At 33.7% G+C, this 23,082-nt stretch overlaps 1 protein-coding gene across 20 annotated transcripts in view; it reads left to right on the top strand.

The window, feature by feature from the left end:
• Positions 1-23,082, top strand: part of CAMK2D (calcium/calmodulin dependent protein kinase II delta) — a 333,039-nt gene that overhangs the window by 293,889 nt on the left and 16,068 nt on the right. For all 20 annotated transcript variants that reach the window (XM_059377681.1, XM_059377620.1, XM_059377556.1 and 17 more), the window contains one exon: positions 591-639. In XM_059377681.1, coding sequence (XP_059233664.1) covers positions 591-639 — 49 coding nt within the window. The remainder of the gene's footprint in view (positions 1-590; positions 640-23,082) is intronic.

The following is a 23,082-nucleotide window of genomic DNA, read 5'->3' as shown; positions in this document are numbered from 1 at the left end:
CAAAAAAAAAAAAAAAAAAAAAAAAAAAGCAAATTTCAGCATAATTCAGCTTAGTACCCCTAGCTTCCTGATCGAATTGATACAATGAAATGCTTTCTGTCTCTACACAAAAATAAGACAAATAGGCTGTGAATTCAGTGCTTGATATAGTTCCTTATACAAAGATGGGGTTATTTACTTTTAATTAATTGGTAAGAGAAATTGATCTATTTTAGGGTCAAATTCATTTGGCTAATATATTCAATTCTGATAAATATATAGAAAAAGCACACCCTATGGGGCACTGTAACCAAATATGGCCTTACACAGCTCTTAAAATAAGTTGCATACTTTGGCTGCTTCTACAAATAACCTACATTTATCATACTTCAGAGTAGGCCACCAGAGCACTCCCTTTTTGAAGCGTTTGCAGCATTTGGCATTTTATTTCTGTTAAAACCACATAATGTACTTGTCCATCTGCATGTCAATATATGTACACAGCTTGCTGATGAATTTTGCATGATATGTTTATCACTTGCCAATTTTAAGAAGAAAAAAAGTGAAGTTTTCCATTGTTTGCAACTTAACACATGTTTTCTTCTCGGCAGGAGTCAACTGAGAGTTCAAATACAACAATTGAGGATGAAGATGTGAAAGGTATGATTAAATCAGAAGTGGAAAATCCTAATTAGAGTTCCATATAAATCAGGAAAATAGTTGTTTCAAATAACGTTTGGGAACTAGGCCTCTTCTAAAAAACAAAAGTACTTTTCATACGTACACATTATTTTGATTATATATACAGATTTTTTCACATTATATTTTTTCTCTGTTTTGAAATATACACAAACATAGGACATTCGGGTACATTGTAATTTTAAACTAGTAATGACAGTCCTGGGACATAATATCAAATTATAAATGTTATCAGTTAGAAGGTAATATAAAATGTTTATCTATGTCTAGAAAACAGCATATGTTCAAGAACAGAGTATGGAAAGGACCATTGTTTAAAACCTTTAATGGTCTCAGTGAGTTCAACATTTGGCATCCTTTTTATCCTAGGGTTTTGTGCACTTTCCTAATATATTCTTGACCTCCATTCACTTGAGTTGCCCAGGTTCTTTTAGAAATATAAATGAGTCATTGCCAGCGTTTCTATGGACATCTCATTGCCTCTGCCTCTAAACATACTTTGACTTCTTTTTGGTCTGCTGGCTATTTTAGAAGGGTTAATTTTGCTTCAGTTGCTTTCACAGTTTTGTGTTCTCATTTTCGTAATTCTGTGTATATAACTACAATTTCTACTGGCCATTTGTCGAGAAGCCATTCCAAAAAAAAAAAAATGGTAAGAATAGAATGTTTAAAAAGTATTAAAGATGGGGGCGCCTGGGTGGCTCAGTCATTAAACGTCTGCCTTCAGCTCAGGTCATGATCCCAGGGTCTAGGGATAGAGCCCTGCACTCAGCGGGAAGCCTGCTTCTCCCTCTCCCACTCTCCTTGCTTGTGTCTCTCTCTTTCTCTCTGTTAAGTAAATAAATAAAATCTTTTTTAAAAAAGTATTAAAGATGTATTAAAGGAAAATAAGCATAAAACAAATTCAGAGAAATGTTTCATCAATAAACATTATTTGGAAAGATTATTTACCTAATAGTGTCAACATGGGCTTTCATTTTGTAGTGACATTAGTAAGACACAGTTTTGGAAAACTATATTCATGTTATAGAATAAAGAACCTGGAAACTCTCAGGTCAAGGAAACAGATCAGAAATTTAGGAAATAAAAATGCATATAGACTGCAAGTTACCAGTCACCTATGCTGACTTTTTCCTCTTTGGTTGAATAGAAGAGCTGACTCTATATATTAAAGTGTGTTCTCTATTTATAATTTAGTGCACTGACCTAACTCTGCTAGAGGTAGTCAGTCATTTTTTTTTCCTCTTACAGTGGAAAGGTGGATAGCTATGTCAAGGATTTTATTTAGTAGGTCTGTTCATCTCGCTCTTGCCCCAGAGCTAAAATTTGAACAGAAGTAATTTTATGAATCATTGATGCTAGTCACATTAGATAAAGAGATTTTTTAACCAAATAAGCAGATATGCCATTTAGCTTTCTCAGTGATTCAGAAAGCATCATCTTTGTAAGTATTTTGGATTCATTAGCTCTTTCAGCCATAAATGTATAAAAAAAACCATAAAAATGTTTATATGACTTTATACATTCTTCTCTTGAGCAAGAATCAGGGGAAATAAACCTGTGCATTATCCACTAGAAAGACTGAATCTTTAAACAGCTGAATAGTATTATAACTGAATAGTATTATAATAGCAACACCTCACGATGTGCAATTAGTCCTAATAAACATATTCCTTGGTGATCACAAGCAGGGTTTTAATAAGTGGTCTTTCTCACCTGAATTGGACTCTTTACTAAGTTTTGATTTGGGATGATCATTGTTAATGCATGTAAATATCAACATATAAACAATCCCTGTCAGCCCTACCTTATAGTTTATAATCTTTTTTGATGAAATAAAATTGTATCAGCACCTCTCAGAAAACAGTTCTCTCCATATCACAACAATGATACTGGTTTCCTTTGCCTCTGGGATTCCACAAATTGAGATAGTATTTGTCTTTATGAATATAGGCTACACACACCAAATATTAGCAAAATTAAAGCATAATACTGAGATGAAAAGAAATGTCCAGTTGATTACTGACCCCAAAATGTTTTTATTTATTTCTTTGAACTCAGTGAATAAGTTATTGAAGTTTTTGCTTAATTTTCTTTGCGTGAATGTGGCCACAGAATCACAGATATAGCACATTAGGCATCGTTTGTGTTCTCTAAGACCCACACAGCTCTTTGGTGGCTGACCTTTTTTAATATTGAATGATGTCAGAAACCTGTCAGACTAGAAGATACTTTAAAAAATCACTGAGGCCATTGTTCTGACTCCAAAACAAGCATTAAATAAAACTGTCATTAAAAAAAAAAAAAACTGTCATAAATATTTTTAATGTATTTATTGTGCTGGTGATGTGCTTATATGGGAATCTCTTCATTAATCAGGACACAGTCCATCAGAAAGACCCTAATTGATTTCTGCATTTATATGACTGTGCTCTTTTCTCTTTACCTCAGAGTTTGCTATATATAGCTCTGGGTAGCTTGGTAGAGAGTGTTTTTTGACTAGCTCTGTTAGAAGCCAAATTACCTGTTATCTAAGCTCTAGGAACTCAAAAAAGACATCAGTTATATAACCTGACCAAAGCCACAGCATCTCTACAAAGCCGTATCCTATGTACAAAATTTCCTGTCTTTCTTCCACATATACTTTCCAATCCTTTCCCTTCTGTATACTACTTTGCTATTAGGGTGAAAGACCAGACTTCAGGATATATTCTTAAATGCATATTCCCCTAGCATGCTCCTGCATTCAGTCACCTGCTCCATCCATTCCTGCTGGCTGTCCCACATAACCCCTACACCTAGACTTCTATTGTTTCATAGTAGCATACGATCCCTGGAATACCGTAGTACATGCTCCCATAGTACATGCTTCCATGCCAATGGAGTACACATTCTGTCTGATCCCCAAGGACCAACCTGGAAGTGACAGTTCTACACACTCTCTTCTGTAAAGAAACACACTAGGAGAATATTAACACATCAGAGTGATCTAGACAAGGGGAGAAATGAAAATCAACAGGAGAATACCTTTTGTTGGCCTTTTCAGGGACAAAAAAGGTAGGCCAGCCACTCTTAAGGAAGAAGAAAGTATTAGTCATAGTAGATGAGTGATCCTTCACATTCAGGGAACCTGGAGCACCTAGAGAGCCAGAATTTGTAGAAAACTCATTTTCTTTGAGTTCTCCCTGTTAGTTTCCATTCAGAAAGGCCTTTAGTTTTCATAAGGCCCCAATCTATGTGTTATTCTTTGAACAGTATGTAGGCTACCTCAGTTTTTTCATTCAGCAGATATTTATTGAATGGCTAACTGTTTGAGCTCCACATCTTTTCTTGGTGACTAGTCTTATTCAAGAGCTTTCATCAACTCAAGAGTCAAGATGTTCTTCTGTACACTTTACATGAAGCTTTTATGCTGTAATTTATGCTGTTTCTCTCAGCTAATTCAATAAATATCAATAAATTTGACTTTAAAAACTGAGACCCAAGATAAATGTGTTTTATTTTTAAAAGTCCTTTTTCATTTTTAAAAAAAACTTTAGCATTTAGCTATAACTACTTTTCCCTTCCTAAGCTCACAGTCCTCCTAAGGGATTGTTTTACAATTTTTCTTTTTTAAAAGCTTCTTAAGTTCACTGTTTTCTCTTTCCAAGCCAACGTGGACTTCCTAGTGTGGACCTCTTGAGCCATTTCTTAATTTTGTCCTATATTCAAAAACCAAATATTATCTCTAACTCTATGTCTGTAACTCAGCAGGAAATTCCGTGTAATGGAAAGACCGTAATGGCTTAAAAATAAATGGGAGTTGCAATGAGGCATAGCTATGACCATAGAAGCACTGTGCAGTAAAAACAGCTTTACGCACCCAAAAACAAACAAAAACTTTCCTATTAGAATTCACTAGTGTTTCCAAAACACAGATTTTTAGGTCTAAAATTGTTGAAGTAGTCATTTCATTTTAGGTACATTTCTAGTAAAACAATTACTTTTAGATGGCAACACTTAACATTGCGGCTCTCTATGAGTACGGGGGTCCTTAAAGCTAATGATACATAGCAATGGTCCTCTCAGCACTATATACATTTGAAGACTGTCCTTTGGTTTGTGGCTGTAGCCACAGTTTGCAGGGCCTGTCGCTGTATGCCACAATGTCTCTCCACCTCATAACCTGCCAGCACCATTGCCCAGAGCCAGCTACTTCTTCCTGATGGGTATGCATCAGTTTGGTCCTTCTGCTGCTCTTCCCTAGACTTCCAGAGTTGTGCAACACCTATCGAAGTTGGGTTCCTCTGTGCCCTTATGTCATCTCTGTTATACCTCCTGCTTCCAGCGTCTCATTGCTTACAACTCACTATTGAGTAGCTGCTTGGATCTCTTGCTGCATTTCGTTTTTCCTTACAGTGGAGCTTTGTGCAACAAGCAGAAATGTATTGCTTTGAGCAGGACTGGGTATGGGGACTTCATTCCGGTTTATCCTCTTTTTCTTTTGCTGACAAATAGATGATAATGAGATTGCATTGTTTGCAGAAGGCCCAATTAAGGGTAAGGGTTGACACCCTTAGCATTTCAGTGGGGCCGTTTTGATGACATCTGGATATAAAGGCCTTGGCTCATCTGCAGAATCATGTGGTTAATGAGCTTTTTGTGTATATCTTTGTGAATCTGTACATTAGTGGACAGTGTGATGACTAAATACTCAGATTCAACTATTCTTACGTTCTGTGTTCAATGAAAACCTTCACTGCTGGGTAGAATTCCCTGAGGCAGATGATCACATATTACCAGTCTTCTTCAGATCCCTTTGTGGTTTGTAACTCAGCATTTGTCCTGCATGCCTTTCTCTCTTCAAAAGAATCTGCATATCAAGAAACTTCTGGTTATTTTATTTAAGAACCTTTGATAATTATGTCATTCCATTCGCTTAAAACTGTCTTAGAAGACCTGTAGTGCAGTGCATAATAACTTCTTTCAGATTTCTAATCCAATTTTGATTTTTAAAAAGGTTTATTTGGAAAAATTCATGTCTGCATGTGTGTATCTGCCTGTTAATCTTTTAACTTTTAAATCAGGATCCATAACTTATAGAACTGAGGCAGAATTTATTCACTCTACCACCAATATAAAATAACTTCATTTCTCTTTATTTTTCTTTTTTTCTTTTTAAACCATACTTCAATAGTGAAAGACTCACTTCCTCTTTTTTTTTTTAAAGATTTTATTTATTTATTTGACAGATAGAGATCACAAGTAGGCAGAGAGGCAGGCAGAGAGAGAGAGAGGAGGAAGCAGGCTCCCTGCCGAACAGAGAGCCGATGTGGGGCCCAATCCCAGGACCCTGGAATCATGACCCAAGCTGAAGGCAGAGGCTTTAACCCACTGAGCCACCCAGGTGCCCCTTTATTTTTCTTTTTTACATTCCTTTATTTTACCTCCATACTCAGGTTTTTCCATTTACTCTTTGCCTCCTACTAGGTTTGACAAATCTTAAATTTGTCAATGATAACCTCTGGCTTCTTTGGCCATGCTGACAAAATACAGGGTCAAAACAGCTGCCACTCTCACTTAAAACAAAGTCCTAAATCAAAATGAACAAAACCAACTAACAAAAACATGTAGCTACTCATTTTATCATTAAGAAAACACGGGTTCATCCTATATTAATAAATTTTCTCAGTTCAAAGTTTCTTTTTTAGCAAGTTTGAAAAATTCTATATACTTTTAGAGAATAATGGAGCATTATTTTATTAAATACTTCATAAATTCTAAATCACGTATACTCTAAAACTCCTCCCATCAATTTCCCAATCTTTTTTATTATTAGGTAAAAATCTTGGTATTTACAAAACATGCTTTTTATAATGTTTGTATTGAGACTAGGCTACAGGTTTAGTATATTTACTGACAAAGACTTGTGACATAGAAAACATATTAATGTACTGTATTTTGGTCAGGTTTGGTTCTCTCATAAGAAAAAAATGTAATTTGTTTTAACATACTTTACCAATACTTATATTTAAAATGACCAAGATCAAGGACCTAGATCAAGGCAAAACTTGTTAATTGAATTAGCAGTTGGCTTTCAAAACTGAAGCATAAAAATATTTGCTAATTGCTGTATTTTTTTATATTATTTTTTGAAAACAGATGAACTCCTATTTAAATTTTATTTTTACTTTCTCCGTATTTGGGATTTTTTTTTTTGGTATTTTTAAAAATTTTTATTTTATTTTTATTCCAGTATAGTTAACATACAGTGTTTTATTAGTTTCAGGTGTACACTACAGTGATTTAACAATTCCATACATCACCCAATGCTCAACACAAATGCCCTCCTTAATCCCCATCACCTATGTCACCTCTCCCCCATCCACCTCCCCTCTGGTAACCATCAGTTTGTTCTCTATAGTTAAGACTCTGTTTCTTCATTTCTTTCCCCCCACCCCTATTTGTTCCTTTGCTCATTTGTTTTGTTTCTTAAATCACACATATGAGTGAAATCATGTGGTATTTTTCTTTCTCTGATCACTTAGCATTATATTCTCCAGCTCCATTTGCATGTCATTGCAAATGGCAAATTTCATTCTTTTTTATGGCTGAATAATATTCCTTTGTTTGTCTGTGTATATACATTCACCACATCTTCTCTATCTTTTCATCTATTGATGAACACTTAGACCACTTCCATTATTTGGCTCTACTGAATAATGCTGCAGTAAACATAGGGGTGCATGCATCCCTTTGAATTACTGTTTTGTATTCTTTGAATAAATACCCAGTAGTGTGATTACTGGATCTTGAGGTAGTTCTATTTTTAACTTTTTGAGGAACCTCCATACTGTTTTCTATGGTGTCTGCACCAGTTTACATTGCCACCAACAGTGCATGAGATTTCCTCTCTCCCCATCCTTGTCAATACTTGTTCCTTTTGCCCTTTTTTTTTTTTTTTTTTTTTTAGCCATTCTGATAGGTACAAGATGATATCTCATTGCAGTTTTGATTTCCATTTCCCTGGTGATAAGTGATGTTGAGCAGCTTCTCATGTGTCTGTTGGCCTTCTGTCTTCTCCAGAGGAATGTCTGTTCATATATTCTGCCCATTTTTATTTGGATTATTTGCTTTGGGGGTATTGAGTTGTATAAGTTCTTTATATATTTTGGATACTAATCCTTTACCAGATATGTCATTTGCAAATATCTTTTCCTGTTCTGTCGGTTGTTGTTTAGTTTTTTTTATTGTTTCCTTCACTGTGCAGAAGTGTTTTATTTTGATATAATCCTAATAGGTTTGGGGTTTGTTTGTTTGTTTGTTGTTTTTTTTGCTTTTATTTCCCTTGCCTCAGGAGACATATCTAGAAAATTGTTGCAATAGCTGATGTCAGAAAATTACTACCTGTGCTCTCAACTCGGAATTTATGGTCTTAGGTCTCACATTTAGGTCTTTAATACATTTTGAGTTTATTTTTGTGTTTGCTATAAGAAAGTGATCCAGTTTCATTCTTTTGCATGTTGCTGCCCAGTTTTCCCAACACTGTTTATTGAAAATACTATATTTTTCTCAGTGGATATTCTTTCCTGCTTTGTAAAAGATTAATTGACCATGTGATTATAGGGTTCATTTCCAGGTTTTCTATTCTGTTCTATTGATCTATGTGTCTGTTTTTGTGCTAGTACCAAACTGTTTTGATTACTACAGCTTTATAATATAACTTGAAGTCTGTATTTGGGACTTCTAACTTTTTCTTTTTCAAAATTGCTTGAGCTACTTGGGGTCTTTGTAGTTCAGTATAAATTTGGGGGGGGTTTTGTTACAGTTTTGTGAAAAATGCTCTTGGTATTTTGATAGGCACTGCATTAAATCTGTAGATTGCTTTGGGCAGTATAGACATTTCAACAATACTTGTTCTTCCAATCCCTGAGCATGGAGTATCTATTTCTTTGTGTTACCTTCAGTTTCTTTCATCAGTGTTTTATAATTTTCAAAATATAGGTTTTTCACCTCTCTGGTTAGGTTTATTCATTAGTATTTTGGTGCAATTGTAAATGGGATTGCTTTATTAATTTTTCTTTCTGCTGCTTCATTGTTAGTGTATAGAAATGTAACAGATTTCTGTAAGTTGAATTTGTATCCTACAACTTTACTGAATTCATTGATCAGTTCTGTTAGTTTTTTGGTGGAGTCTTAAAGGTTTTCTGTGTGTAATATCATGTCATCTACAGATAGTTAGATTTTTACTTATTTCTTACCAATGTTCATGCCTTTTCTTTCTTTTTGTTATCTAATCACTATGGCTAGGACTTCCAGCACAATGTTGAATAAAAGTATTGAGTGGACATCCTTGTCTTGTTCCTGACCTTAAGGGAGAAGCTCTGTTTTTCCCCATTAAGTATGATGTTCAGTGTGGGTTTTCCATATATGGTCTTTCTTATGTTGAGGTATGTTCTCTCTAAACCTACTTTGTTGAGGGTTTTTATCATGAATGGATGTTGTACTTTGTAAAATGCTTATCTGCATTTATTGAAATGATTGTTTTAATCCTGAAATATGCTTTTAATCCTTTTTCTTATCGATGTGGCATATCACATTGATTGATTTGCAACTGTTGAACCACCATCCTTACATCCCAGGAATATATCTCATTTGATTGTGGTTAATGATTATTTTAATGTATTGTTGGACTCAGTTTGCTAGTATTTTGAGGATTTTTGCACCTATGTTCATCACACACATTGGCTTGTACTTCCTCTCTTTCTTCCTCTTTCTTTTTTTTTTTTTCCAAAGATTTTATTTATTTGTCAGAGAGAGAGATATAGAGAGAGAGCACAAGCTGGGGAAATGGGAGGGAGAAGCAGGCTCCTCCTCCTCAGCAGGGAGCCTGATGTGGGACTCAATCCCAGGACCCAGAGATCATGACCTGAGCTGAAGGCAGACGCTTAACCAACTGAGCCACCCAGACGCCCTTCCTTTTTTTTTTTCCTTTAATTTCTTTTCTTTTTTTTTTCTTCTTTCTTTTGTGGTGTCTTTATCTTTCTTTTGTGGTGTCTTTATCTAGTTTTGATATCATGGTGATACAGGCTACATAGAATGAATTTGAGAATTTTCCTTCTCTGTTTTTGGAATAGTTTGAGTACAATAGGTATTAACTCCTCTTTAAATGTTTAGTAGAATTCACCTATGAAGCTATCTGTTCCTGGATTTTTGTTCATTGGGAGTTCTTTTATTGCTTATTCAATTTCCTTGCTGATAATTGGTCTTTTCAGATTTTCTCTTTCTTCCTGGTTTAGCTTTGGGAGGTCAAATGTTTCTAGGCATGTATCCATTTCTTCTTGGTTGTCTAATTTGTTGGCATGTAGTATTTCATAATATTCTCTTATAGTTTGTATTGCATTGGTGTTGGTTGTTATCTCTTCTTTCACTGGTGATTTTGCTTATTTTGAGTTCTCTCTCTCTCTTTTTGATGAGTCTGGCTTTTGTTCATCTTCTCAAAGAACCAGGTCTTGCTTTCATTGATCTGTTTCTCTGTTTTTTAAGTTTCTTTCTGCTCTCATCTTTATTATTTCCTTTATTCTGCTGGTTTCAGGTTTTATTTATTCTTTTTCTAGCTTCTTTAGGTGTAATGTTAGCTTGTTTATTTGAGATTTTTCTTGCTTCTTGAGGTTGTCCCGTATTACTATAAACTTCCCTCTTAGAACTACTTTTTCTGCATCCCAAAGGTTTTGGATCATTTTTGCTTTCATTTTCATTTCTTAATATGATTTCTTAATATGATTTCTTCTTTGATCAATTTCCAAATCATGATTAAACTACCATTTTTATAACTTTGAATTCATTTTAATATTTCAGAGTTTAAAAATCTAACAAATACTATTCTTAGATATTTATGTGGAAGTTAAAAGAGGTAATGAGACTTACAATTTATGTAATTAAAAATTTTGTAGTCAACAAGATTTAATTTACATTATACTATAGTTGCATATATATTGAGTGTAAAACTTTATTTTTTCCATGTATCTCTATTTCCTGTTATCTAATAAAAATGGTCCAATTGAATAAGCAACTACATTTAAAGTTATGTGCAAGTTTTAATGTATTTTATTACTTTCCTCTGTCTCCTTTGCCTTTTTAGATTGTAATTTCATTACTTTTTTTAATGACTTAAAAAATTATTAGCAAGGATGTAATTGGAATCCAGAGTTTACACTGTTGTTTATAGTTCCTTTACCTAACTTACTTAGAGCAAGTTGTATAACTTTGTGCCTCAGCCTTCCTGGTTACCGAATTTAGATACTGAAATCAGTAATACAGAGTTGTAAGGCTTTTATCTACCCTACTTTAATGCAATACTACTAAGATTGTTATGAGGTCTTATATTTTTTATGTGTGAACAATTATACATTATAAAGTAATATATAATAAATATAGATAGTAATAATATAAATTATCCAAAGCAATTATAAAAAGACATTTAATTCAAAGTTGAATACAGGAATAAATTGCTGCAGTTTTGTGGAATATTATTACAATGGAAAAAAATTGTGTCTACCAGACTGTATATTCAAAATGTTATCATGGCACTAATAACTGTAAAATTAGTTCTTTAAATATATCCCACTAAGAATTATTATCAGGCTATATTTCATGTTTTTAAAATATCTTCAAATATATATATATAAAATATAAAATATCTACTATATAAAATTATTTTACTTCATATATTTCCATGCAGAAGTTAAATTACAACTATGTTTTTATTAGCTATGAATTATATAATTCTGAAATTATTTATTAGATTAAAATGCTTTAATAAAATACTATCTCCTTTGCTGAGTTTGTATTATTTTCTATCAATAACTATATCTAGAAATTATGTAAAATTATGTCTGTATTATTTAGTGATTCTTCTTATACATCAGTGAATCAGTAAAATGGCCTTTGTTGTTGGTGGTGATGGTGGTATGTACTTCTGCTCAGACCCCTTTGATTTGCGCAGAGGCATTAGGTGTAAAGTAGTCAAATAAATCTGACTCCTGGGCATTTTTACTATTTTACCTGATTACAGATCATTCAATTTCAGACCATGTTAGGTGGAAAACTAAGATATTACAAGAGCAAACAGAGAAGGCATTACTGAATGAGGATCTTGATAGAAGAGATTATGTAGAAGTAAAGGATTTTTTTTTTTTTTTGCATTTGGAATAGTGGTATTTTCATTATTCAATTCAAATAGTCAATGAATATTCTGTGGGCACCTCTAATGTAAGTTTACTAAGTAGGCACTAGCCACATTTCTGGCCCTCATAAACAAGGCTAGAAAAGACAGAGATGATTCTGCATGATAATATACCTTCTTTGTTTCTGGCTGGTATTCAGATAATTCTAAAACAAGGAATAATGTTCATTAAATAAATATAAGGGCACAGAGTCATGTGTGAGCATCATAGAAAATTTCAGATGCTTGTAATACATGTAATTCCTTTTTTATTTTAAAGATTTATTTATTTGAGAGAGTGTGCATATATGTGCAGTTGCCCATGGGCACCTGTGAGTTGAGGGAGGCTCAGAGGGAGAGAATCTTCAAGCCCACTCCCAGCTGAGTACCTAGCCCAAGACAGGGCTGGATCATATGTAACATATGTATACATATGTAACATATGTAATTTCTAAAAAAGAGACCTCTACTTGAAATGTTTGATCCAATTTTGATTTTTAGAAAGAATTATTGAACACTCATTGTGTACTGGATATGGTAGATTAGGCTGAGGCTAATAAGGCTTACCTTTTTCCTCAAGGAGTTATTAGTCTTAAAGTATCCTCTTTAATGAAATTATACCTGCTGGTACATTCCGCAGTAAATGGCTATTTTCGCATTACAGTTTTGTTCTTTGTTAAAGAAAATTTCTTCCAGGATACATGAATAAAATGTTTGTACTTAATACTTAGTGAACTAGTCTATTTTCTTTCTTTTTCCTTCCTCCCTCCCTCCCTTTTTCTTTTTCTTTTTCTTTCTTCCTTCCTTCCTTCTTTCCTTTCCTTTCCTTTCCTTTCTTTGATATGTAATGTAACATTGTTCTCTTGGCCAGTGTTGTTTAGCAGAATTTGCCAATCCATTATATGAAAATAAGCATCATGATTGGTACAAAAGGACTGATTTAGTTATTGGGATTGCTATGATTTGTTTAACTATGGTAAAATAAGTGTCCCTGCTAAAGCCATGCTATACTACTAATTATATGTAAAGTGTATACTTCATTTTATGTATATTTCAGTACCCAAATGAAACAGTTTGCACTATGCAAATACCTTTGGATGGTTCATTTGATCTCTTTAGATTAGAACAGAAAATTAAAAACCTATACTTAAGTTTGAATATTCCCAAACTATTCAGTTGTGTGTTCTTTAAAAAAAAACCTAAAAATTCTTTGTAAAACTGTTTCATGTTATAGATTGAGACATGCTTTTAAAATGTCAGTGATTACTGACACCTCCAGAAAACATTCCTCTTTATTTCTCCTCACCTACATCATCCTATCCGTGCAAGTCTGCAATGTTTTGATCTAATTGCATTATTCCAATATTTCATATCTCCAACTTTTTTCATGTATCTGTGTTCAAATGCATCTATGAAAACTGAATTTGACATACCTATGGTATATTCTATATCCTTTAATACTCCTGGGTCATCATCTTAGAGCTTTGTCTCCTCAGTTTTGCTTACACCCTACATCCAGTCTATCAATCAGTCCATCAGCAAATTCTACTGTTTCTCCTTGTAAAATCTGCACATTTTCCCCCCATTTAACAACTGCTCACCAACCTCCACTTCTACCACCCTGGTCCAAGATACTGTCATTTTTGTTGCCCATATCATTGACATGACTTCCTTAGCTACTCTCCGTGCTCTCAATATTTATTGACTTGTTTAATGTCTCTCTGTTCCTCTACTAGAATGTAGATTTCTTCAGAGGAGAGATTTTTATTTTGTCCTCTGCTGTATCTGCCATATCTAGACCAGTGCTTGGTAATAGTAGGAATAACAAATACTTAATTGATGGAGGAAGGAAATATGGTGGATATCAATCAACCATACCATTTCCTACCGGCCAGTAAAATGATAAAAATTCTCTAAAATTATGATCTCATCACACTTTTTATCTTTATTGGTTTTTATAAACATGTCCTCTCCCCCTCCCCTCCATACTTAGGAGCTAAAAATATAAAATTGCAAATTTAAAAAGTAACCCACATAGAATCCTCTTTCCTGTTTGGGTGGAGCATGTGCTTTGATGTCAAAAATACTAGGTTTGAATCCCAGCCCAGCCCTTCCTTGATGGGCTATGTAATCCAATTGCTCATGTAAACCTCTCTGAGGTTCATAGTATCTCACTTCTTGACCATTTTTTTTTACCTTCAAAAGTGACAGTGTCATATGCAATAATAATAATAATAAAGCATGGTCATGTTTGTAATGTTCGTTAAATGCCTGGCCCATGATAGTTGCTTAGTCAAATTATATTATTTCTGCCATTATTTCCTAATATTAGATGATATAAGCACAAAGGTTCACAATTAAAAGAAACTGTAAATTTAAAGGGACCTTTTTTTTTAATTTTAGCATCAATGTTTCTACTTTCTAAGCCATTTATTTCAGATAAGTGGCTAAATATCTCTAAGTGTTAAGATCCATATATATAATCCAGCCAATTTACATACATAAACATAAAAGCTGCCCAAGTACAGAAAATTTCATTTTTTTGCCTTAAAATAGAAGTTCATATTTTTTAAAGCTTTTATTAAAGTAACAGTATTCTTTTAACTGATGAACTTTAAAGTTAGATTATTTTAATTCACTGCTTTTTTCCTTCTCTGGTACAATATGGTAGACATTCAATAAATTAGTAAATTATTTATGAGGTTTTTACATTAAAATTTTGAGTTCAGAAACATACTTTGTTTCTAATTAAACATAAATACTTTAAGTAATGATTCAGTCTTCCCTCATCTAAACTTATCTTTTGTCCTTGAATGTTTTCAAGTGTTTTGAAAAATTAGCTCACTTTTGGCTATTTTGATTATTCTTGTTGAGAGTTAAAAATATGTAGACTGACCGTTTTCCACAAAAATAAAACACTTACTTAAAAAGAAGCATATATATGCAAAATTATTTATACACTTCTCAAGCAAAATGTCTTAAGAACCATAACATAAAATATCCCTCTTGGAGATTATAATTTTCCAGTTCAGTGTTTCCTCATAGGGCCACTAACCATCTTCGTAGAAGTTAGCCAATCAAGTGTGAAAGACCTATTTGTTTGTTAAATAATTTATTACACAGGATTACCAATTTCTTTAACACCACTACATATGGTTATTTAGTATATGTCCATATAGCAAAACACAGATGACAGATGTTAAGGAGAGAATTTTGGTTTCTATTACTCAAACTTTTAGGAAGTTTGAATAATAGAAAACCCATTGCTATTATATGTTTTCAAATTTAACTGATGAACTGAGAAAAAAAGAAAAAATGCTGCTCCAAATTCTCATTCATTTATAATTTGAACTAGGGCATATTTTCAGTTGGGAAAAGTAATTTGTGGTGGTGGTATCTGTTTTGAGTAGAGAATATTTTTTATTGCATACCTAGCCTACTTTACTCAGACTTCTAGTATTCTAGTGAAGTATTGTATCACATTATATAAAATTAAGATGAACAAAAATGTAAAGATATTCCTGAATGGTAGAGACGTACCTCTGAAAAGGTTAATGGTCTTAAATGACAGAAAAGGTAGCCTATTTAAAAGAGACTGCCATAATTTTTTAGAGGTATTTTACTAGTACAGAAAAAGTGTGAGTATATGGGATTGTGTATTTTTAAATATTTTTTCAAGAAATAGAAGGTTTTCATTCATAACCTATACAAGTAGAAAGAAGGGTAGTGTAAGATGGGATTTTATAATAGTATCATTTAACTAAAGAGCTAATAAAAATGAAATATGGTATTTACTTGGTATGGAGGAGAAAACAACAGAAAACTGTTTGAGATAAATGTCAGAGGATCTTTACCAGAGTTGGTATCCTTAGAGTCTATATTAGAATTTTCTAACATGAGCAGTGTTGTGAGTTATTGAAGAATTTCCTTATTAGTGTTATTTAAGTTATACCTCACTTCTCACCCTTTTGTTTTGTGTAATCTGCCTATAGAAGTGCAAGAGATAATTTTTAAAGATGTTTCCTGTGGTCTACCCTGCTGAACTCCTAAGTCAGTATCTCCTTTTTAGCTCAAAATTATTCTCTGTGGAAGGTTCTTATTATTGTCTTAATCTCAGTTAACATAATATAGACTTGTATGTTGTAAGTGTGGACTGGACTGTTAATTACTCATCAAAAAACCTGAATTGTGTCTTTGATGAATGGTCATCATTTGAATTCAGTAGAAAAAGGCAAAGCAATATTATTCCCTACTCAAAAATACTGTATGCACTCTGAGTTACATTTTGTAATAATTTGTTAATTTATTATAATTTACATTTATAATACTTCCTGGAATAAATGGGGATGACAGTAATATGTTCTGAAATGTATGGTTCATAAATTTAATTATTACTGTGGTCACATTTGTTAAACCAAGAATAACTTCACTGGGTTTATAAAATTTGGCCAAGATAGTCCAACAAGTACTTTTACATTAATTTCCCAAGCTGAATTTAGCACAGGATATCCTAGAGCTGAACTGTTAATATAGTGCCAGTGTGAGGTATCACTTGAATAAAAAGCATTTGCTCTGAGAACTCACTTGAAAATTTTGGTCTAATAGGATATTTTCACCTTTCCAAATTGAGCTTTGAAAAATGTAGTAACTAGTCACAGAAATGACTCTTGGTCCTATGAGTCCTACCAGTGTGATCTGTCAGATGCATGGGGACAACAGAAGAGTTATAGGAATTTACATCATTTTGTGAGAGGAAGTGTGTGTGTGTGTGTGTGTGTGTGTGTGTGTGTGTGTGTGAAAAGTGGGAGGTATGTGTAAACAGTTTTGCTCTAAATCTAAGTAAGTTTTCCAAGTTGTGACAAACCATTGTAAATTTATATCCAGACTGACTGCAACAATGCCTTTTCAATCCAGTGGTCTGGCATCTCAAAATGATCATCAAAGTTAAGCATATAGGTACATAAATATTACATTTAACTTTGGTCTTTGTACCTACAGTGTCATAAACAACTGTATTATATAACTGACTTACCAAGAGAATTTATCATTATTCCATAATTTTCCAATTTAAAAAAAAAAAAGCTCCTTATTTATGTTATTTGTCTTATAAGCTTGTTCCACTAGTTCCCTAATTTACTATTGATTATACATGCTCTAGTACTCTTGAATAATGTATGAGTGCAACTGGATTCTATGATGTGTTTGTGAATTGGCCTCTCTCTTCCCACTTCATTGGACCTCATCTGCCCTTTCAGTTCTCATTTATTGATTCTGGAAGCTATGGATTGGATAATGATAGACTTTGTAATGAAAGCACAAGCTACTATTTTTGCAGCTGCTGAAAATGAGAATTAGCTAGAAAGTGTAGAATTACAATTACAGGAGATGGTGCTGCATATTTTTGGGTGGTAGTAAGATCTGTTGTGTTATCTTAGCAGCTTCATCAAAGGGAATGGTTCAAAATGGGACAAGCAGAAGTACTTAACACAAAAATGCAAAATGACATTCTTTGAATTAAAATATCCATATAGTGGTAGGTGAGAAAAAAAAAAAAACTGCTTTAACTTGAGTCTTACTGAGATAACACTGATGTGAGAAGTATTGAAATATGACTAAGCTTGTGTGAACCTGGAGACAAGGAGAAAAGACTTTAGGTCAGCTGGGGCTCAATAAATGTGGAGGCAGAATAATATTGTATACTCTTACTATACTCTATTACTATAATTAGCCTAATTCTTTCTCTAATAGCAAATCCAAGGATATCACACTTCAGTTAATTTTGGTAGGATTTTGTTGGTTTGCTTGCTTGCTTTTTATTTTTGGTTTTTGCAAAACAAGGATTTAAAATGGTTTTGTATATAGAGGACATGCTCTTAAGCTTCTCTTGCATTCTTGATCCAAGGGAGCATTCACAAATCTACCAGTTGAATTATTCAGGAAAGTGTAGTTATCAATAAACTTACCCAAGAATGTACTGAATTCTATTTCTTTGTTAAATACAAATTATATACTTTTTATATAGCAACAGAATAAGTTATTAAAAATAAAATATCAAGCTAAACAACAACAGTAGAAACGGGGGGTGGGAGGAGAGCCTACTCTCATCACTGCACAGTCTTTTAACCCTTCGCAGTATTTCTTTTCTTTTTTTTTTTTTTTTTACTTCTGGATATTCATACTAAAGGACAAAGCATTAATACTTTGACAATTACCTTGACCTGAAAGACACATGCTGTTTTTGGGGGGGTTTTGGGGGGTTTTTTTGCTGATACTATGTAAAATTGATTGAAGTGGTTAATTGGACTCATTATAATTTTGGGGTTTGGGGAAAGTTGAATTTCCTTCATATCAAAAAAACAAAAACAACTTTCCAAATACTTAAAAATTCTAAGTCTCATTGTCTCTTTTCCAAGTCTTACTATTTGCTTTTGAGAAAATAACTTTGTCACCTTAGTTCTGCAATGAAAGAGATACTCCTTGAGAAAGCCTAGTATATCTTTTATCATTCAGTATAAACTTGAATTCCAGGAGACTACAAGTTTTTTTAAATATATAATTTATATATAGCACTATATAAGTTTAAGGTATACAGTGTAATGATTTGACTTACATATATTGTGTAATGATTACCATAATAAGTTTAGTTCAACATCTAAAATAGATAGCAAAAAAAAAAAAAGGTAAAGAAATGTTAAAAATTTTTTTCTTCTGATGAGAACACTTGGAATCAACTTCCTTAACAACTTTTACATATACCATACAACAGTGTTAACTGTAGTCATCATGTTGTTCATTACATCCCTAGGACTTATTTACCTTATAAGTGGAAGTTTGTACCTTTTGACCACTTACCTTCAACTCCCCTTCCCCTATCCTGGTATTGCCTCTGGTAACCAGAAATCTGATTTCTTTTTCTATGAGTTTGTTGTTTGTCTGGTTGGTAGATCCCATATATAAGTGAAAGCATACTGTATTTATCATTCTCTGTATGACTTATTTCACTTAACATAATGCCCACAAGGTGAATGCACATTATTGAGGAGACTACAATTTTAATCCTCAAGCAGCTGATGTGAATCTTTAAACTAGTTTCTTTAAATCCTTTTCTTCCATGTCGTCATCTCTTAACTGTAAGCACTATCACACCTATCTGATTCAGACACATCTTAATACTAAAATACTCAGGGTGCCTGGGTGACTTGGCTCAGTCCATTAAGCATCTGCCTTCGGCTTAGGTCATGATCTCAGGGTCCTGGGATGAGTCCCACATCTATCCGGCTCCTTGCTTAGCGGGGAGTCTGCTTCTCCCTCTCACTCTGTGCTCTCCATCTCTCAAATAAATAAGTAAAACCTTAAAAAAATATTAAAATACTCAATAGTCTTCACAATGTTGTGCTACTTCTAGCTTAAGTTAGCTGAGGATTGAACAGTTATTCAATTGCTTTTAATGTGGCTAGACTGAATTCTTTCATATAAGCAAATATTCTATATAACCATATATAGTTTTTTAAACTCTAAAACTTTTACTTAAGCCATTTTTAATGAAAAACTAAATACACGTCCCTTAACTTCTTTTAAAAATAGTAAATATGTTATTTTTTAGATCTACAGTCATTTTAGGAATGACCTCACCATACTTTAAAACCCAATGATATCCTCACAAACTTTTTTAAAAATGTAATCCTATTTTCACTTATACTAAATGACCCTAATGCTAGAGTTTTCTGTTTTCAAATATTTGCTAATCATTTTATTGTTGGGTAATAACAACTTAACAGGACTAAGACTAATAGTATTTCTTCCACCAATTAACATTTTATGCTTTGAAACTTTGAAACTTTGTTCTGTTTTTATAGAACGAAGTACAAAGATGATGTGAATAATTTTTTTTTTTTTTTAATTTTGAGGGCCTCTAGTGATTAAAGAGGTGAGTTGTTGACTTTCTGAACAGGTGGTTTCTGGATAAGTGAGCTTTACAACAATTCTTGAATAGAAATTTGGTAATTTCCAGGCTTTAATTTGAATAAAATATTATAGATTAAACCAGTCAACTCTAAAATTTTCTATGGGCTTGATTTTAAAAGCCAAAATAATGGAAATTACTCTCCTAAATGTTAATACATCAAACTAGTGAAATAAAAACGAAATCACTAAGAAACAAGCTGTTAATTGCATAGGAAATGCCAGACAGCTGAGTTGATAGGCACCTTTTTCTCTAAAACTATCAAGAGCATGAAAATAATCCTAATTTGTAGATTTGCCTAAGATAATAACTATTCCTAAGAGTTCTTTTTGTTAATGGCAGCATGGAAAAAAATAGTAAAAACATGGGGCACTTCATTTTGTGAAACTGGTATAATAATTAATTACAACCTTGGCCCAGTAATTCAGTAGTCAGTCATCTTGCCAGAGTAAGTTCAAAGTCACTTAGGTGGTTCGTTTAAGTTTATGATTTCAAAATATTGAATTAGGCACTGTGGTCTGGAAAGGAACATAGATTAGTGAATTAAACAGATATCTCAGCCAAATAAAGCTCCAGCCCTGGCACAGCTTCTGACTTCACTGGATGACCTGAGCAAGTCACTTAACCTCCCTGTCCTTTAAGTCTCTGCCCAATACCTCTGAGAAATGTAGAAAGAAGTTAAATTAAATAGAACTGTACCTGTTGGCAAAAAGTAGATGAGTGGAGCACCTGGGTGGCTCAGTCAGTTGAAGCATCTAACTCCTGGTTTCAGTTCAGGACATGATCTCAGGGTGAGGAGATGGAACCCTATCCAGGGCTCCTTGCTCAGCAGAATCTGCTTGAGATTCTCTGTCTGCCTACCCCCACCTCTGATCGCTCTCTCTCAAATAAAGAAATAAATCTTTTTTTTAAGTGAGCAGAATTGCTAATAAGCTAATATACCTCAAAAGGCTCTAATTTTAATTGTGCAACTTTTGATCATTGAATAAGTTATTAACCTTTAGGCACAGTTCTCTAAAAGATTTCAGTGTGTGATACTCTGCTAACATTTTAGTAGAGATCAATTTGCATCAATAAATTCAGTTCATTTCCTAGTCCAAGTCCATAGTAGGCCAGATAGCCTTCTGAATAAGGTTTATTATCAAGTAGTTTAATTTCAGCAAATTGGTTAATCCAAAATCTATAACTACTGAAAAGCTCAAGCTTGAATAACTAGAACCTTTCTCTGTACTCAATTCCCTTGAAAAGAAATTACAAGTTTAAACATTGACTAGATATGCCTAGTTTCTCTTCCTGGGCCTATGCAGATTACTCTGGCATCTAAAATACCATGGCCTCTACTGATTCTGAGATATGCAAGATCCATGAGCGCCTTTTCATTTAGCACCCTCACATTCAGACTGCTATCAGACATCATCATCATCACCTATATACTTGGCATTATTCTAATGTTTCAAAATGTACATGATATTTTATAGGCCTTACCTGTGCATTTATTCATATGTGCATGCATTTATAGACATTTGCTCAGTGCTAGGCATTGAAGCTAGAAAACAGTCAAGTCCTGGGCAGAAATATGAACATCCTGTGGTGATGCTTTAGGAGAACTGCAATATGACCAAAAAGCTGCAAATGGAGCCTAAGGAAAGGCTATAAGGAAGAGATAATTTTGGAGCAGAATATTGAAGATTTTCAGACAGAAGAGGGAGGGTTTCTGGAGAGGAAAGGCACAGCATTATCTAGAGCCAGGACCCCTGATTAAGAGTGAAGCCTTTGGTGAAGTTGTAGAATAGGTTCTGTGGGACTCCTGGGGGGAAAAAAGTGTCAAGAGTCAAAGCTAGAAAAATAAAGTAGGGAGACCTTTCAAGAACAAAGCAGCTTGGGCTTGGCCTCTAGACGGTGGAGGAGAGGCACGGGTTAGCTCTATTCTGTAGAGATGATTTTGCAACAGTGAGGGGTGGATGGTGGGAGGGTGTGGGATGTGACCTTGGAGCAGGAGAGGTTAGGAACAACTAAAAGCCTGAATCTGAGTAGTGGCCATTAGCCTAAAAAGGAAGAAATGGCTCTGAGAAAGATTTGGATGAGTGAAGAAGACTGGTGATCAGCTATATGAAGAATTGAAAGAAAAGTAAGTGTCAAGGCTTTTGGTTTGGACAACTGAGTAGATAATGTCCTCATTATCCAAGATGAGTGATATAAGAGAAGCAGTGGATTATGCAAGGGAGATACTTGAGGTCCATCTTGGGCACCACTACTAGGTCTGAAATGCCAGAATAACCGGAGATGTTACAGTGCAGTTAGAAATATGAACTTGGAGCCTAGAAAGGTTTAAGGTTAGTAATAGAGATTTGGCAGTCTTCATTATGTGGTCAAAGGCAGAGAATAAGTAAGACTGCCAAGGACAAGCAAAAAGATGAACAGGCTGAGGATATACATTGGGAAACATCATCATAGTTGATAATGAAAAGTTATGACTTGTGGAGGACAGAATATGAGGGCAAGACTGGTAAAATTGTGGTCTCATTAGCAAAAGTGAGGAAATTAGAGAAGGAAATTTGATGTTTAGTTTTAGACAAGTTGAAGATTTTTTTTTTCATCATCAGTAGGCAACAAGACATGATGCTTTATATCTGAATTGTTTCCATTTATCAATTATATATATTTTTAAAGGCTATCTGACCCTCACTAAGAAATGTATATGTTGGAAAGGCCATTGGATTGGGAGTCAGAAAGTGCTTGAGTTTGTTCTGGACCACTATTCATTCAAATATTTATTAAACATGTACTGTGCTAGATATTGGGTTGCAGTGGTAAGGTATCTGCCCCCATGGAGTTTACAAATAGAGAAAATGTAATCAAATATACACAAATAAATACGTAAATACATGTGTACTAAATGATTTTAAATAGCAGTTGTAGGATATGTGTGAATTTAAAACATATTGATGGAGACCTCTCCTAAAATGAGGGACAGGGAAGGCTTTTTTTGAAGAAATAATAATTGAGATTTGATTAAAGTAGAAGCAGAGATAGGAAACAGTTTTCCAGAAAGAGAGGATAATACATATGAAGGGCTGACAAAAGAAGGAAGCATGGCCATTTTGAATTTCTGAGAGTAGGCTATATGGATTGATTGGAGAGGATAAAGTAAAAGAGCCTTTGAATGGGTCTGGTGAGATGGGCAGAGTCTAGATGATTGAAGATTTCATATGTCTCCAGATATTTATTCTGGAAAAGA

Source organism: Mustela nigripes, chromosome 1 (assembly GCF_022355385.1).
Source record: "Mustela nigripes isolate SB6536 chromosome 1, MUSNIG.SB6536, whole genome shotgun sequence".
Classification (NCBI taxonomy): Eukaryota; Metazoa; Chordata; class Mammalia; order Carnivora; family Mustelidae; genus Mustela; species Mustela nigripes.
The sequence above is the reverse complement of the archived record's forward strand: the minus strand, read 5'-3'. Positions and strand labels throughout refer to the sequence as shown.